This window comes from Oreochromis aureus, linkage group 16 (genome assembly GCF_013358895.1).
Source record: "Oreochromis aureus strain Israel breed Guangdong linkage group 16, ZZ_aureus, whole genome shotgun sequence".
Taxonomy (NCBI): Eukaryota; Metazoa; Chordata; class Actinopteri; order Cichliformes; family Cichlidae; genus Oreochromis; species Oreochromis aureus.
In genome coordinates, this window is record NC_052957.1 from 5,855,572 (window position 1) to 5,872,355 (window position 16,784).

Sequence of the window (16,784 nt, forward strand, 5' to 3'; positions counted from 1 at the left end):
TGCTTCGAGGTTTCTGGTAGTTAGAATGACTCGGGGGTGTTGATTCATTTAAACTAACATAATCAACAATCAAATCTTAGGAAAGATTTGTTGGATATTGTTTGTAATCACAAGTATCGATACTTTTTAGTATCTCATTGCTGACCGCGACAGCTTAATTACTTAATAATAGTTAGTTTTTAGCAGTGTGCTAAAGTACAGTGTTTTGTCATTTGTGTCAAATTCTGTTTAAAAAAAAAAGACATATGAGCAGTTTGAACGTGATTCTATATCATAAGCAAATTACACAAATTGCACTATGACATCAAATACTTTTCTGCATTCTGCTGCTTCCCTGTGTCTTGATTTGGTTTGTATCTTTTGCAGATTCAAGAACTGGAAACGGAAAACTCTGAGCTAAAGAAACAACTGCAGGAGCTTGAAGAACAGCTGATGATAGCACACGTACCTCCAGTAAGAACAAACTGCGGAGCATGCCAACCTTCAGTCTAGAAAAGTAGATTTTACAGAAGAAAATCAGACCTTAGACTTTCATTTTTCTCCTTTTCAACAGCAGTTACTGTAGCCACGGGGAACAATAGAGTGACTGCATTACACTAAAATATAGGCTGTAATACGAGTGAAAAAAGGTCCTAAAGTCAGTGAAAAGACTCAATGATATCAGCTACAACATCCACCTAAAGCTACCTGAAGTGTCTGTTATACCAGACAAAGCAACACCGCTACAGCAGCTGAATTGTTGAGTTGTACTTTTGAGATGTTTAATTCAAAGATTATGTGCGAAACAGCTGACTAATATAATAGCACCATTTAATAACATAATCTGTGATTCAAGAATTCTGAATGAGCCAGAAGTGCACAACCTAAACCATCGTTTAAATCTAAAAGATTCCTGAATTTAAACTGTTGAGTTTTAAAAGTACTTTTAAGGACAGCTGGCTTTGCTGATTATATTTGTGCGATTAAATGCACGGCCCCTGCCTCCAGTTTGGAATGACCAGGCCTATCTGAAGGCAGGCAGCAGGGGTCTAAGCTGTATCTGAAGCAAAGCAATTACACACCTGATTGGTCTGATGAGGAATGCGATACTTTCGGCATCTAATTGGGGCAAATGCCAGCACTTGTGACAGTCTCCTGAGAATGCAATTACCCACAGCTCCCCTATTCTACAACACTGAATAATATTGTTTCTGTCTCTCTCTTTCTGGTCATTTCCTGTCTGCGATCTTTTTCTCAGCCGCTGCACATAAACGCGGCTAATGAAGCGTACATGCTGCAGAGGCCGTCCTCTCTCTTCTGGTGCCACAGCATCAAGTCGCTCTCCTGTCTGGAAATCTCCTCTGTCACTCTCACTCCTATGAGCTCACCGGAGTCCAACTTGTCCACCGGGCTACTAACTCCTCCGCCTGCCAAACCCGCTCTCCTTCCTCCTAAACCCAATGAGGGCTGCAGCATCCCGCGGCCTCGCGTAAACACCCTCCGCTTCTCTTTTTCTGTGCTGTCTCTCTGTCCCTGGAGCCTTGTTATCTCCTGCCTTTGTCTGTGGTGCTTGTGCTTCTTCTTTTTCTTCTTCTTCCCTTGTTTTGATGCAAAAAAAAAAAAGAAAGAAAAAAAATAGCTGTGTAGTTTGTGCATGGGTGAACTTACAGGTCTCTGCCGGTGGCTCAACCATTACTTTGTATGCAGGCGGGGAGTATCTCAATGAAGCCGCAGTCGACAGACATTTTTGACATGGTTCCCTTCTCCCCCGTGACACCTCTGGTGCCCACACCAGCCAGCAACGGCTGCCCACCCCCTCCACCCACCACATTGCCACCAGATATAAGTAAGTGAACAACTTATTTACATTTCAGTGTTTTAACCCCTCCCCCCTCCCCCTCCTTGATCGTTACAGTGTTGATCTGCTCTGTGCGTGTAGGTAAAGATTTGTTTGGTGCAGAGCCGTTTGATCCGTTCACCTGCGGGGCAGCTGACTTCCCTCCAGACATCCAGTCAAAGCTGGATGAGATGCAGGTGAGCTCATCGCTGTGTCTCTTTCAGAAGAATTGCAGGCAGGCTGCTTAAACTGTGAAACTGTTTTGTTCTTTTTATTATCACAACCATTACTTTGAAGATTAAAGATTTTCCTCTTGCCTTCATAAATAAAGGCTTTGCGCATCACGAGCGACCCCTCAGCTGAACCTAGTAACAAACTCCAGTTGTCTAACAGCAGTGCACACCGCTGTAATTGCCTCCACATCAGTTCCACCATACAGTACACGGTTTATTAAAATTAATAATGTTTGAGTAGAAAGATGCAGTCGCACAGCAATAGAAACAATTTGTGAGGAATTATCTAATGAGGAAAGGTTTAGTGACTCATCGATGGGTAAGAGTAGCTACTTTATTCATTTTAATCAGAGGACACGGAACCGCTAATGTGTTCATAAAGGAGTGTGTTAATAAAAAGTGTTTAGTGTATCACTCTGATGTGTTTTCCTGCCTGCATGAAAATGTCGTGATATTACAGCGGAGCGAGTTCAAGCAGTTGTTGTGGTTGGGATGGAGCAATAAATGAAAACTGTAGTCAGATCTGTAATAAAAAAACAATGGATGCTGATTAGAAATAAACTTTCGCTTTCAGACTGCGTCTCAAACCTTTGTGCGGATTGCCAAAAACGGAGGGGACTAAAGAAGCTTGTGTTCAGTCATTTAATCCAAAGTGATAAATCAGGATTTGGATATATGATGTCATGTATAAGATAACAAGTCAGACTTTTTTTTGTTAAGTGTGTAAAGTTTATCTTACACCCGCTGTAATTGATTTGTGTTAACAGACAAATGCACGTTCTTGTTAAAGGTCAGTGAATGCAGAAGTGGAATTAAGTGGATCCATCATTTCCTAACAAACTACAAAAGTGATCCTGAAATAGTTTCCTTTAGTCGGTGGTATTTATTTGCAGGGTTTCCTTTCCTGTAATTGGTAATTATTAGAAACACACCTCGCAGCCTTGTTAACAGATGAGATTAATTAAGTGGAATTGTAGCGGTGCTTTTTTTCTGTTTGCAAGAGCAGGACATGGGGAAAAAAGGGTTTGAAAAGCTGCTGTAGCTTCTGTTTTCGTGCTGTCACACAGTTATCAGTGCAGTTACACCATGTTCACATGAATCTGTAAAAACCGCCTGAAAATGACAACATTTGCTTTAAAAAATTGTGACTTCAAAACTGCGAAATCCAAGGTTCAGTTTGGAAAACACCTGTTGAGCTTTGGCAGTGTGTCGCCAGTAGGAGGCAGCGTTGCTCTGATGTTTCTCTCCTCCCTGTTCTCTCTTCTTAATGACTAACAGCTGAACGTATCTCTTTCCCTCTCCCACTCGTAGCGGCAGAGATGGTTCGTAGTCCTTTGCCCTCTGCTTGTGCTGTTGTGTTTTCGTCTTGCACGCTCTGAATGCAGCTGCACGCGCTCACGACTCCACCGACGCTGCCAGTGCATTTGTGGCAGCTTCATTAGCTTGGCTTTCTTCATGACTTACTCTGTGTCTTTTTGATTAACAAGAACAAATACGCACTTCTTAAGCTTGAAAATATTTGTTTTGCACATAAACAATGTTGGGGGGGGTGCATGACGGCCTCATTTGCAAAATAAGCTCGACTTACTTTGATCTGCTATAATTGAGTTTTCCCTTTAGGATTCATGCCTTGCCGTTTCTGATCTTGTCTAAAATCCATGACCCAGCATGATGCGGTGTCAGTGTGGTTTAGCTCGTCTTTACCTCTGAGGTTTTTCCAGCGGGCCTCAGTGTCAATAAAAGCGGCCCTGTGTGGTCTCACAGAAACGGCGTCCTGCCTGTCATGTGGCTTCATGTCTTCCAGGAGGGGTTCAAAATGGGACTAACCTTAGAGGGCACCGTCTTCTCTCTGGACCCGCTAGACAGCCGCTGCTGATGATGAGAAGATCAACCCTTCGAGGTGCACTTTTAACCCGTTTGTATGAAGAAGAAGTGCCAAAATCCACTCCACGGTTGAGTCAAGATGTCACAGTTTTCATCTTGAGGTTTATATGCATTTGCATTTAGATTGGTTTTCGATATTTCAAGGTAAACTCAGATCCATTATAGTAAAGAACTATTTTTGTAATAAAAAAAAGACAAAAAATGCGTATGGAGGTATTAGGTTTGAGTACCTTTGCTTGCACAGGAGGGGACAGATGTAAATAGTCGATATGTTCAATGGTACACCCTGTGGCAGAATTTTCATATGTGTGTATGCACTGGTTGAATTCTGTATTGTCGACACATTCCTGTTTGTATGCCAAACACAAGCTGGCAAGAAAAATAAATGGAATCTATATTGTGACAAAACCTTTGAGCTTTTAACATCACATATTTTACTCCACATTAATTCATACGTTATGTAGTTGATTAATCCAGCCTCATATTTTCTTTTTTCTTTTTTTTTTACTTCAGTGACCTTTCCGCTTGTTGTCCTTTGTTCTGTTCAGATTTTGACCAGATTGAGTTGCCATTTCGGTGTTTACCTTTCATTTTCTGCACTTTTATCTTTGTCCAGCCAGTTCTATTCCTGTTATTTCACTTTTGGTTGAATTAACTTTGCTGTTACAGATATTAAAGAAAATCCTACTATGAAAACTTCCCCTCACTCATTCTTCTGTGTTATAGAATTTATATCTGACTTTATTTATATGTGGCATTTGTTTTTGAAACATTTTCTTCTAGTGGCAGAATGATTATAATGCTGTAGGCTCGGCTAAATCACAATGACGCCCTTGAACTTTTCCGAGTGCCATCACAACATTTTTGTGTATGATTGCCATCAGCTTACAAAGGGAAACATGAAAAAAACTGGAACTCTTCTTAGAAATAGAAGGTACAGAGTCCATATGTTTACATGCCACTGCTCTCTATTCTGCAGTTTCAAAGCCTCTTTTAGCCAATATGCCTTTGTGACTTTTAAGTACATCTAATGAACTTTTAAGAGTTAAGATTCAGGTCTATGTAACAGCGGTATTGTACATGGTAGCTGCAGTTAGCGAGGTTAGCTTTCTGCAGGGTGTATAATACTGCTGTAGTAATGCAACTAAATATATTGACGTTTTCTCTGGATAGTAAGTTAATATTGATAGCATCTCCTCCTCCACAGAACCAAGCTCATTAATGGTGCTCAGGGTGAAAGCTTTAACTGATGCAGAAGTTGGGGGTTGTTGTGGAACTGTGCTTAGCTTGCAGGTGTCTCTTCACATTTGCAGTAGAGGTCTTAACAGCTGATGTAACTTAATCACATTGATTACATGTTCTCATCTTTTTGACTCACCAATACAGAATGTGTCATTTTGCTAGTTAAAGTGCGAATGCACACTAACAGCAGGGATTGGATCCCTTTTTTTTCTCTCTTGCTGAAGTCACAGCGGTCGCAGACTGTGGCACTACAAAAATGTTTTTGACTGTGTGCAATGAACTTACACTCTCAATGCCTTTGATATGGTTGCATTAAAGACTGGTACCAGGTCTGTGACCACCTGCAGTTGGTTGTCAGTGATAAGACTGGTGATGCCTAGCTATGCCTTCTGTCTGCTCTCAATTTGCTATTGAATATGACAATTTCATGCAGTCTGCTTGGGATAGTACAGCAATTCATCCTCCATCCATTCGCTTCCGCGTATCCTTTTCAGGGTCGCGGGGGGCGCTGGAGCCTATCCCAGCTGTCATAGGGCGAGAGGCGGGGTACACCCTGGACAGGTCGCCAGTCTGTCGCAGGGCTAACACACAGAGACAGACAACCATTCCCACTCACATTCACTCCCGCATTCACACCTAGTACAGCAATTAATTATGATAAATTGTGAAAACTGCAAATCTGCAAATTGCCATCTGCATACACAGAGATTCACATTAATTACTTCTATTAAGAGTCCAGCCAGAAATCTGAATGGGTAGATTTTAAACAGAAGTTCCTCCACAAATAGTGGTGTAGTTGCTGCAGAACAGCATGTTAACTGCAAAAATGACAGGGGCATTTGGCAACCTTGCTTTTATATAGAAAAATAAGTTGAATCGAGTCCCCGAATGCCCCATGAGATAGAACTATGACATGAGGTGCAATAGCTCAGATTAGGTCCACTGTCTAAACAGATTTTCTTCGTATTTAAGATTCACCTTAACCACTGGGGTGCTTAAGCACATCACCACAGGCAGGGAGAGAGTGATTCACTCAGTCATCGTCCCAATTCTTCAGTTGCTACAGTTGTGCTGTAAAAAAAAAAAAAAAAAAAAAAAAAAAAATCACATCTGATTTTCTCTTTTTCTTTTCTCTTAAAACAAAATTTTGCCTCTCTCGAGGCTGCTATCGTAGAAGATTTATAAAGATCCAAAATGAAGTCTACTCAAACAAGAACAGGCAGAGAGAAGTATTTTCAATATTTATTTTCAAAGGAAGAAACGCATCTGCTTCCAGTGTGGAAACCCCCCTCTTCATCCTCTTCCTCCTCCTTCTCCTCCTCTCTGCCTTGGGGGTGTTTGCAGGCAGTCATGCCTTGCATAATTCTAACAAATCTATAATAAATAGACTCAAATTCGAACCAAATGGTCACAAGAGAATTACTTAAAAGCACAGTCAAAAAAAGGAAAAATGTAAAACAAACTGTTCACATTGAAAACTTTGTTTAAAAAGTAAATTAAACTAAATATGAATTTGGGTGCAAAACTGGCCAATGCAAAGAGCCTAACTATACCTGAATCAATATGACAAGAGCTTAGGGGGATTAACAAGCATTTAGTTTAATTTGTTGCATAGCAAAAAATAAAAAATACAAAGCAAACAGGCACACTCAGCCGTCTTATTCTATAAAACTGAGTATTAAAAAAAAAAAGATTTCAAGAGCATATATGTCCAGGATACTGCAAAGGGGGAGCTGACATGCATAAAAATTGAATATTCTGTGCTACCTTTTCACTGTACCATAATTGTATAATTGAAGGGGGAAAAAATAATTACAAATCACCACACACCACTCACATGACACCTCATTCATCTCCCCATTGTTGACAGAGAGATCTTTATTGGCATCCCCAAACCCTGCCCTGTACCGCGCAGCTGGGAGAAGTGCACAAAGGTCACACTACTTACAAAACAGCACCTGTGTGAAACAAAAGAATTACATGTAGTGTCATGGTGTTCTCAGTTCCGGTGACGAGGTAGCTAACACTGAGTGACTGACAGTCTTCATGCGTCTTTAATGTTCTACATGGTCGGTACAGAGTTTCGAGTAACTAGTTACAGACATCGGTTCATCAGAACTCTCATGAGAAAATACCTGCGCCAGCGAACGCATCAGCGTATTTGTTTCCTCAATAGCACCACAAAGATGTTTTATATTCAGACAATGACGTGAAAAAACACAAAAAGAAAATAGAGAAGTCTCTAAAAAAATTAGTAGTGGTGGGACATATGTCGTAGTTTCAGTGGAAACATTCTGGGCTTACGAACAGCAGTCATAATAACACTTTAAAGCTTCTATGTTCTTTGGTGAAATTAAAGGGTAAGATCTTTGGACCTCGAAAATGCACAAAGCTTGAAGTCAAACATACACAAGACGACAGAGGAATGATTCTGATTTTTTTTTTTTTTTAAACCAATTTTTCATGTAAATTCCAAAACAAATCTTTGCTGTCTTGAACTGGGTCGAAAGGCACAATAAATATCTCGCCACGGGGCCACAATAGTCCTCGGTACTCGTATGTACAACGTGGCTGATCGCGTCAGCTGTCAGTTCAACAGTCTCGGGATTCTCCTTGACGCTTCCCTGCTGACACCTTTACAAGAAGCACACGGACCCGATGTCGACGCCGAACTCTTGATCCCGGCCACCAATGTCCACGGGGGCAATATCCACAATGGGAAGTCTTGCTGTTTTCTGTGTCCTGTACTCAAACACGGTCTTGCCCCAGTTGCCATTTGCTTGCTGTTAAAGAGATAAAAACACAGGTTCATCAGTGAACTCTACGAAGGGAAAGGCTTCATGAGAACGTTTGTGTGTGCGCATCCAAATCCTGAATACATCTTATTCCTCAGCACGCTGTTCATTTTGGCTTCATGTTCATGCACATACCCTCACCTCCTGCTATAAATTTAACTGAAAAACTACATTTGTATTAACCCCCTGATAGAATCTGTTAGAAGCCTGCTACCTACTTTCACACCCAGCAGACCTGTCCAGTATTAGCTCACTACTCCATCCCTATCGTCAGGTATGTGTTGAACTAAAACACTAGACTTACTGTGCAGGAGTCCTCCACCACTGTGTATCTGAACCGGTTGTTTCCCTCTGCTTTGAGCTCTAGGTCGTTGGAGCCTTTGAGGATCACAGCTTTCTTTAAGTTGCCCGTCTTGTCATCCATGTAGCCCACAGAGTTCTTGCAGTGGTACGTGATGGTCTGGGAAACCTCTTTGGACAGCAGGCGGATGAAGGTCATCTGCACTGCGACGGTGTTTGATGGCTGATCTTTGTTGCCATAAGCAAACTAGAAGCACAAATTTGTACAGCATGTTAAGTTCTGGATTGATTTAAAAATGTTCTCACACACACAGACACACACAACTAGTGTGTAACTGCTCACATGTGTTCCGCTGTTCATGTCGGCTCCAAACCACACAGGCTTGTTCCTGGAGGAGGTCCACCACACTTTACGAGGTATGCTGGATGGGTTGGCAGAGATGCAGGTCTCTCCAGTGTCCATGTTGCAGTACACTTGAATGGCATCCTCTGCACTGCCTTGGTTTGGATCCACCCAGTACTCACCTACATCACAAAATGGAAGGATTCTAATAAATTGCACTTTCAGAAGTAGGCATATACTAAGTCAGTGTCTACATGAACGAACCCCTAGGGCTAATAATTGGTACTAAAGGCACGCATCTGTTTCCTTGAGTACTTTAAAGCTCCATACATCTCCCAAGCTGTAAAAGGTATATATTTGTACCATTTCCTTAAGTTTTCAGGATGACTGTCTCCAATTAGCCTCCTTAGAGACATGGCTGTGGTATAAATTCTAGGTGACTTCCTTCCTGAGTCATTGGGTTCATAAGTTTGTCTGAAAACTTGAGGTAATGGTCACAGAGATTCAAACCGTCCAAGGTTTTTAGTAGATGCAACTACAGTATCAATTTGAAAATCCTAAGTCACCTGTTCTTGAGTTATCACATTCACACATTGGATGTCCTGCACAAGGGGTCATCACAGCATATTTGATCTGGCAGACTTGTTACAACAAATAGCCTTCCTGATGCAACCCCAGATGGATTTGTCTCCTCCTGGGATCAAACTGTGGATCTTTCTCTTGTTAGGCGAATGTGTATACTACTATACTCGGGAGCCTTGACATTACATGCCAGCAACTTTAGTTTGTGTGTCAATATTTACATCAGCAAATAGAAAAACGAACAAAATCTCACAAACCAAACACAAATGTTTCTGGGGACACAATAACGTGATGGAAACCAAAACATGTGAAGGCTCACACTGAGACATAAACGAAGTGGAGGGTTCATCAGTGTTGTGAGCTGGAAAAAGTGTGGCGGTAAAACATGTTTTAATCACCATTCATAAACTGCTGTAGCTACATGTTTGCTATTAGCCATTTATTGTTAGAGCAGAAGCGGAAATGACAAGCTATCACGTTATCATTTCCTGAAAAACGCTAACGTTTTGTTTCATGATTTTTAAAATTTATTGTTTTTAGATTTTGCAGGTTTTTTAATTCCTGTTGTGTTTTTGCAGCATTTTCCTTTTTGCTGGTGTTTTCTTAAGCTGCAGTGTATTTGACCTCACCATAGAAAAACATCTACATTCTAATAAAGTCAAATCAGTTTAAATATCTCCCCTCACTCACCGCTCTTCTTCATGGGGTAGCACCTCTTGAGGTCGTCGCAGGTCCTGGCAGGATGTTTCTTGCTGCCGTCTGGGCTCTTCATGTTGTCGATCTGGCTCTTGAGGGCTTTCAGTGTGGCTTGAACACCGGGGTCCACGGGCACTATGGTGGAAGCATTGCTGTTGGGCAGAGCCTCGTCCTCACTGAACTCAGGAGGAGGAGGTGGCCCAGAGTCGTAATCCTGGGGGCCGCCGAATAGGTCATCCACAGCCGCCATGGGACGTCCTGGAGGGCCTGGAGGACCTGGGGGTCCGGGTTCTCCTGGAGGGCCCTTTGGGATTTGGAATAGTAGTGTGAAAACTGTACTACTTGGGATTTTTATTTACACATTGAAATTTTGCACAGAAAAAAACCCATTGCCTATTCCCTATGTACCAAACATCTGTTGAAAAGATGTTCTGCATTTTAACAAACATTCTCATCTGGCTCCTTTTTATGAGCTCTGCACACACTTTTTGCTGCATAATGAGACGATACCTCTGGTCCAACTTCTCCTGTGATGCCACGAGTTCCTGGAGGTCCCATTGGTCCAGGCAGTCCTATGTATCCTTCCTTTCCAGGAGGCCCGATAGGTCCAGGAGGTCCCTAAATCATAAGGAACCGTTAACCTCAAATATAAGAAATTAATTCCAAAGTTATAGCTGATATGAAGATTATTCTCTTCCTCAACACGAATGAATTGGTGGCAATTACCCTTGGTCCACTGGGTCCAACAATTCCTGGAGCTCCCTGCTCACCAGTTGTGCCCTAAAAGCAATAAATCAATCTTTATTAGTCTCTTTAATGCACTTGAACTCCATGAACACAATCTGTTGATGATACTCAAGTGGGAAAACTCAGCTAATGGTACCATTTGTTTTGTTCAGCTGAATTTTTGTGAAACAAAGTGTCCACTTTAGGTGACTGCCAAGAGTAAAGTAAATACAGTAACTGGGTCATGAGGGTGGATTGATGGGATAATGTTTTACTGTTTATCCCATCATGTCTACATAGATCCTTTTCCTACAACGATAAACAAAGTTTGGTTAAACTGCGTCGACGGCCTGTCAGTAAGACCTAAACTGTAAATTAAGCTTAGGTGGTGGCCTTGCATTTTATCTACAAATCTCTGGAGCTGATCAGCTGATCGCATTTTTAATGGTGAGTTCACAAATTCATAAAGGATCGTTTGAACTTAAGTTCAAAAGCGCTTATTTTTTCAACACTGAAAAAAGTTTTCTTTGTATCCATCCGCTGTACTTAAAGAAAACGGGGGCAAAATTTAAACAACCTTGATTCTATGTAGCAACATTTTTTTCTAAAACGAATCTATTGAAGGGGCTGTTATGTTGAAAACCAGCCTAATACAGTACTGAATATTAAAGGGAGGCTGTGATCGTACCAACAAAGTAAAAACTGACAGACAACATTGTTAGCAAAAAACGGAAATGAAGCTGCACTCATTTACAAGCTCTGCATTAAAATGAAAGAGAATTATGTTCAAATAAAAAATTAAAGATCCTTTTGATCACTGCCTGATTTGCATTTCAGAACGCGGTTGGTAAAGGTGGAATAACGAGAGAATACTCGACTGTACTGTATGCAGTAGGTCGGAAATCCTCTGAGAGTCAACATTATCATTTTTACTTACTGGAGGTCCGGGGAGACCCTGCAAACCAGTGAAGCCTCTGTGTCCTTTCTGGCCTCTCTCTCCATGATCACCCAGGTCACCCTTATCTCCTCTCGGCCCTTGGGGTCCCTGAGTTATAAAAGATTCAGGGCATTTCATAATTACTGTCATGAAATGATGAAGATTGCTTTTAGTGCTGTTCTGCACTGAGATCCAAATGAATGTTCATTGAAAGCTATCTGAAAAGGTAATTTACTTTCATAAAACAGATCATTCCACATAACCATAAGCTGAAGACTCACCACTAATCCTCTCTTTCCAGCTGAGCCAGGTGGTCCAGGAGGTCCTCTCGAGCCCTGAAAATGAGCAAAATCATTAGAAGGCCCTCAGGGAACACAGACCTCTGCCAACACTGAGAGACTATCCAGCCTTCTGGTACTCAAACACATTATTCAGTTACTATTAAGGGTTTCAATCAAATCTGCCTCCAGAATGTCCTCATGTGCCCTCGGTACATCTGTTAATACACCCTGCACATGAACAGAAAAAAAAAAACCACTTACAGGCTCTCCTCTCTTTCCAGCATCACCTGGGGCACCAACTGGACCAGGAGGTCCAGGAAGTCCCTGAGGACCAACCAAGCCTTCTGGACCGGGATCCCCTCGGTCTCCCTAAAAATGTAAAAATTTAACAAGTGTTAGCCACCTGCAACATCTTTATTTTTTTTTCCCTTTTTCTAATCAATAGGTTTTATTTCTTATAAAAAAAAACAATCAAAGCAACAAATTTCTTCTGGCATTGGTCACCAAAGTTTATCACTCATCATCATCACCACATTCACGAACAACCCTAGTTGAAAATACATTTCTTCATTTGCAGACACAATAAATAACACCAAATTAAGCAAGAAGTCAAGAAGGAACCAAGAGCAAAACAATAAAAAAATAAAATACAAGTTTGTGTCCCAATAAACAGAAAAGAGGAATCAAGCACCTCACCAGATCTTGTGGCCCAAGTTAGAATATTTTCCTCTTTTTGTAATGGTAAACTAATATTGTAACTAATGTTTTTCTATTGAATCCTTCCAGGTTCTTTGTCGCCAGGAAATAATACACAGATCCTTCAAGACCTTTATGGAACGCCAGGACTGCCATAATAAATTAATTAAATACACCATTAAATAATTAATTAAATGTGGCAATAAATAATTAAAATTGGAATTAATTAATTAAATAAATAGTTATGACACATGTAATTAATTAATTATTGACACATTTAATTAATTATTTATGTATTTCACATTTTAATTAATTATTGACACATTTAATTAATTAATTATTGACATATTTAATTAATTATTTATGTATTTCACATTTTAATTAATTATTGACACATTTAATTAATTAATTATTGACATATTTAATTAATTATTTATGTATTTCACATTTTAATTAATTATTGACACATTTAATTAATTAATTATTGACACATTTAATTAATTATTTATGTATTTCACATTTTAATTAATTATTGACACATTTAATTAATTATTTAATGATATATTTATTTATTTCATTTTGGCAGTCCTGACGCCTGGCTCTCATCATGAATTAATTTTATCTGTCAGCCTCACCCATCAAACTCAGGGGGCGGGGTTAACGCTGCCCATACAGCTTCTCTAACATTTGATTGGTTGCCGTGCAAAGTAAGTCAAAACAGGTCGATCCTAGATAATCGATTGCTTCTGTAGACTTGAGGCAGCCAGGTATCCCAGAATGCATTTCAAATCACGGGCAGCAATGGTGGTGGTGTAGTTTTAAAATACCCCGTTTTTCTGTCACCAGCTACACTTTTAACAGTGTTTTAGCCGCGAATGTCGCGCCGTAATCGTCACATGTCTGGTCAGGTTGTCAACATAGAACATGTTTGCAAAAGTGCTCAGATGTTTTCAGAGATTTCAGTAGCTCTGCTAACAGTCAGCATGCAGAGTGCACCGAGGGGGTTACGTCAACCGGTTTGTTTACATATTCCACTCTCCGTGTTCCACATGTTGCATTCGCAGATTCTCATTTTCACCGAACGATCGTCTCTTTCCGCCTGATCTTGTGTCTCTGTGCTTCTGTAACATAAAGAATGAGCTGACATGTTTCTCACGACACCAGCGATCAGCTCAACAGACCCTCAGTTTACCTGCATGCATCCTCCTCACCTGTCAGCTGTTTAACACCTGCTGCTAATTCAAGAAACATGCCCACGTTACCTGGTGATCGTCACAGTTTAACTGGGCAGCCGGTGCTCGATATAACGCAATGTCAGCGCTTTTTCTGCATAAGATAATTAAATATAGTATTTTTCCCGAGTGCAGAGCTGCTGGAGCTCGTTTCCTTACAGAGCACTTTATAGGCGAACCCACTTTATCGGCGGCTGATGTCCAATCACCGCACACAGCTTTGAAACCTCACCTGAGTTTTAGCTCTCAGTGGTTAAACGCTGGACTTAAATCACTCAGGTTTTGTCTGTCGGGTCACGTTTGCTTCGCTGTTTTATTTACAACTGAGCAAATCAGTTTGGCTGAGGCTAAAGTTATGTTTCATAACTGCAGAGTTTTACAGACCTTTAATGGTTCACTGGCACATGTGTTAGACTGAACTATTCGCTTTTCTTTATTTGGTGTGTTTCGGATTTAACAGTGAATTTTGAGATTAAACTAACTTTTAAAATGTTTTTATACAAAGAGGAAAGAGAAGGCGCATTTCTACAGAGAGGAGCAGAGTTTCCAACTACATGTTCATAATGCAGACTGCAACCTGGACAGAAATATTATATCATCTGTTTTTTAATAGTTATTCAACTGTATTCTAAGCACCAGCTATCTGTTAGAATTTTTAGAGTTTACTTAACTAAAAATAAATGAGGTTAACATATAATTTGTGTGATCTCTCTCTCTCTCTTTTTATTCATTTATTTATTTTTTTGCTTTTTTGGTCATGTTATGTTTAACTGTCAAAGGTTTGTTACAAACTATGAAACACATCGTGCAGACTTCTGGATGTTAGAAGAAAACTAATACTGCTCATGAATGAGACTAAAGGCAGGAAGGTGTCCTTTAAAACTAAACATGTTAGTAGGACCTCCCTATTTATATGATATAGCACGTGTATTTCAGTAATAGCCTACCGATTTCAGTGTAGTGGTGAACAGTCACACAGCTCACGTGGGTGTTATCTGTGATACTCCTTAACTATAATTTATCCAAGTTAACTTCAGTTAACTCGGACCGGCTGGACAACAATTTTACATGTATGATCTTAAAACAGGACACAGGTCATATCAAATGTGAACGCAGACTGAGTCTATGTTTGACGTTTGCTTTATATCTAATCTTCCTCTCAAACATTTAAACAGCAGCGAGTCTGCAGCTGAGGGAATACAAACTCAAACTGTCGGAACAGGTTCGATCGTGGATTCATTTGGTAATTTATTAAATGTATAACTGTTATTCTAATCTGCTGCTGAGTCTTACACTGATGAAAATGCAGAAAAAACAGATCACGAACACGAACACCTGTTCAACCAATCACCTTCTTTCCACTTTGATCTGCGACAAACTGACGGTTCGTCTCTGTTACAGTGTTGCGTTAGACTGCTATAATTTTGTGTTCTTTATGCTGTAGATTTCCACGTCTCTGGAATAGTTGGTAGAAATAAGGATGCTTTTCTGTAAAATCATATTGATATGACCCGTGACATATTCGTAGATGACAGTTAGTCAGCTGGGAAACTCTGTGTTAACTCAGAGCTGAAGATATCGTGGAGATGCTGACCTCGCTCCGTGGTGTACAGGGCCGTTTACCCTCATGATTAATATTCACAATAAAAATATTAGCCGAACATCATGAAGTCTGTATGTGTTTCATAGTGTCAAACAACCTTTGTACAGTTAAAGCCAGCAGTTACTACATGACGGAAACACCAACGTTATCTGTTTTATGCGTTTATACACAGGTCACGCTGATTACTGAACAGAAACCCAAAGATCAGCTGTTAATCGAATTTATTTGCTCTCCCTCCTCCTTAAACATGTTTTTAATGTTGGTTATAATTCAGAATTGGCGACTGAAACACGTAGGACACATACGAACATCAGGAAATAACAACCCCAATAAATGTCTTGATGCATTCTCAATCATCCAGGAAAGTAAATCTCCAAAAGTTGAATCTGTTCATCTGGACGTAGCGTTTTGTGGGAGAAACGTTTCGTCACTCATCCAAGTGACTTCTTCAGTCTCAGCTGACTGCAGGTTTCCCCAAACCTTATAAACAGTACATTTGCATAATGACTGAAACCAGCCCACTTCAGCGGGGATTATTACAGCTGTGTACCGGGGCCTGCGCTTTGTCGGCGGTAACAACAGCTCGATTGCTTGCGAGGCGAGCGGGTCTATCCCACTCTTTGCCGTGAGACTGGGCAGACATCTCCGAAATCATCGAAGCAATTTGCAAAGAGGCTGTATCTTGACAAACCGACCAGACATATGAAGATTAAACCACTACATTCTCGGCTAAAAAAATATTAAAACTGTATTTGGTGACACACAAACAGGGTTTTTCAAAGTTCAGTTCTGCCGGTTGTTGTGGGCTATAAACAATGGCCACCAGGCCAAAGCAATGGTTTTGAGTCAATCAGCGTTAACCCCGCCCCCTGAGTTTGATGGGTGAGGCTGACAGATAAAATTAAGTCATGATGAGAGCCAGGCGCCAGGACTGCCAAAATGAAATAAATAATTATATCATTAAATAATTAATTAAATATGTCAATAATTAATTAAAATGTGAAATACATAAATAATTAATTAAATGTGTCAATAATTAATTAAAATGTGAAATACATAAATAATTAATTAAATGTGTCAGTAATTAATTAAAATGTGAAATACATAAATAATTAATTAAATGTGTCAATAATTAATTAATTACATGTGTCATAACTATTTATTTAATTAATTAATTCCAATTTTAATTATTTATTGCCACATTTAATTAATTATTTAATGGTGTATTTAATTAATTCATTATGGCAGTCCTGGCGTTCCATAGACCTTTGCCTACGCTGGAGAGGATAGTTTGGAATACCTGTGCATTCCATACTAAGGTACAAGATCTTTCAAGATAAGAGTTATACCCCTCCAGCAACCTTAGATTAATATAAGATGAATACTTTTTGCAATGTCATATTTTGATCCTTCCTGTG

General features: G+C 40.1%; 2 protein-coding genes across 6 annotated transcripts in view; one reads left to right on the plus strand and one right to left on the minus strand.

The window, feature by feature from the left end:
* The window catches only part of gulp1a (GULP PTB domain containing engulfment adaptor 1a), a 101,219-nt gene extending 96,590 nt beyond the window's left edge, over positions 1-4,629 (plus strand). For 4 of the 5 annotated variants that reach the window (XM_039600418.1, XM_031757407.2, XM_031757408.2 and 1 more), the window contains 4 exons: positions 367-453; positions 1,687-1,825; positions 1,919-2,013; positions 3,854-4,629. In XM_039600418.1, the coding sequence (XP_039456352.1) occupies positions 367-453; positions 1,687-1,825; positions 1,919-2,013; positions 3,854-3,925 (393 nt within the window). In that variant the 3' untranslated portion in view covers positions 3,926-4,629. Of the gene's footprint in view, positions 1-366; positions 454-1,237; positions 1,469-1,686; positions 1,826-1,918; positions 2,014-3,853 lie in introns of all 5 variants that reach the window. The other variant, XM_039600420.1, reaches the window with a different exon arrangement.
* A 1,773-nt stretch (positions 4,630-6,402) lies between these two features.
* col5a2a (collagen, type V, alpha 2a) overlaps positions 6,403-16,784 on the minus strand; it is a 45,471-nt gene continuing 35,089 nt past the window's right edge. The window contains exons 46-54 of the mRNA XM_031757356.2: positions 12,097-12,204; positions 11,836-11,889; positions 11,555-11,662; positions 10,618-10,671; positions 10,402-10,509; positions 9,886-10,195; positions 8,614-8,795; positions 8,275-8,517; positions 6,403-7,958 (exon numbers count right to left, since the gene is read on the minus strand). Coding sequence (XP_031613216.1) covers positions 7,812-7,958; positions 8,275-8,517; positions 8,614-8,795; positions 9,886-10,195; positions 10,402-10,509; positions 10,618-10,671; positions 11,555-11,662; positions 11,836-11,889; positions 12,097-12,204 — 1,314 coding nt within the window. The 3' untranslated portion in view covers positions 6,403-7,811. The remainder of the gene's footprint in view (positions 7,959-8,274; positions 8,518-8,613; positions 8,796-9,885; positions 10,196-10,401; positions 10,510-10,617; positions 10,672-11,554; positions 11,663-11,835; positions 11,890-12,096; positions 12,205-16,784) is intronic.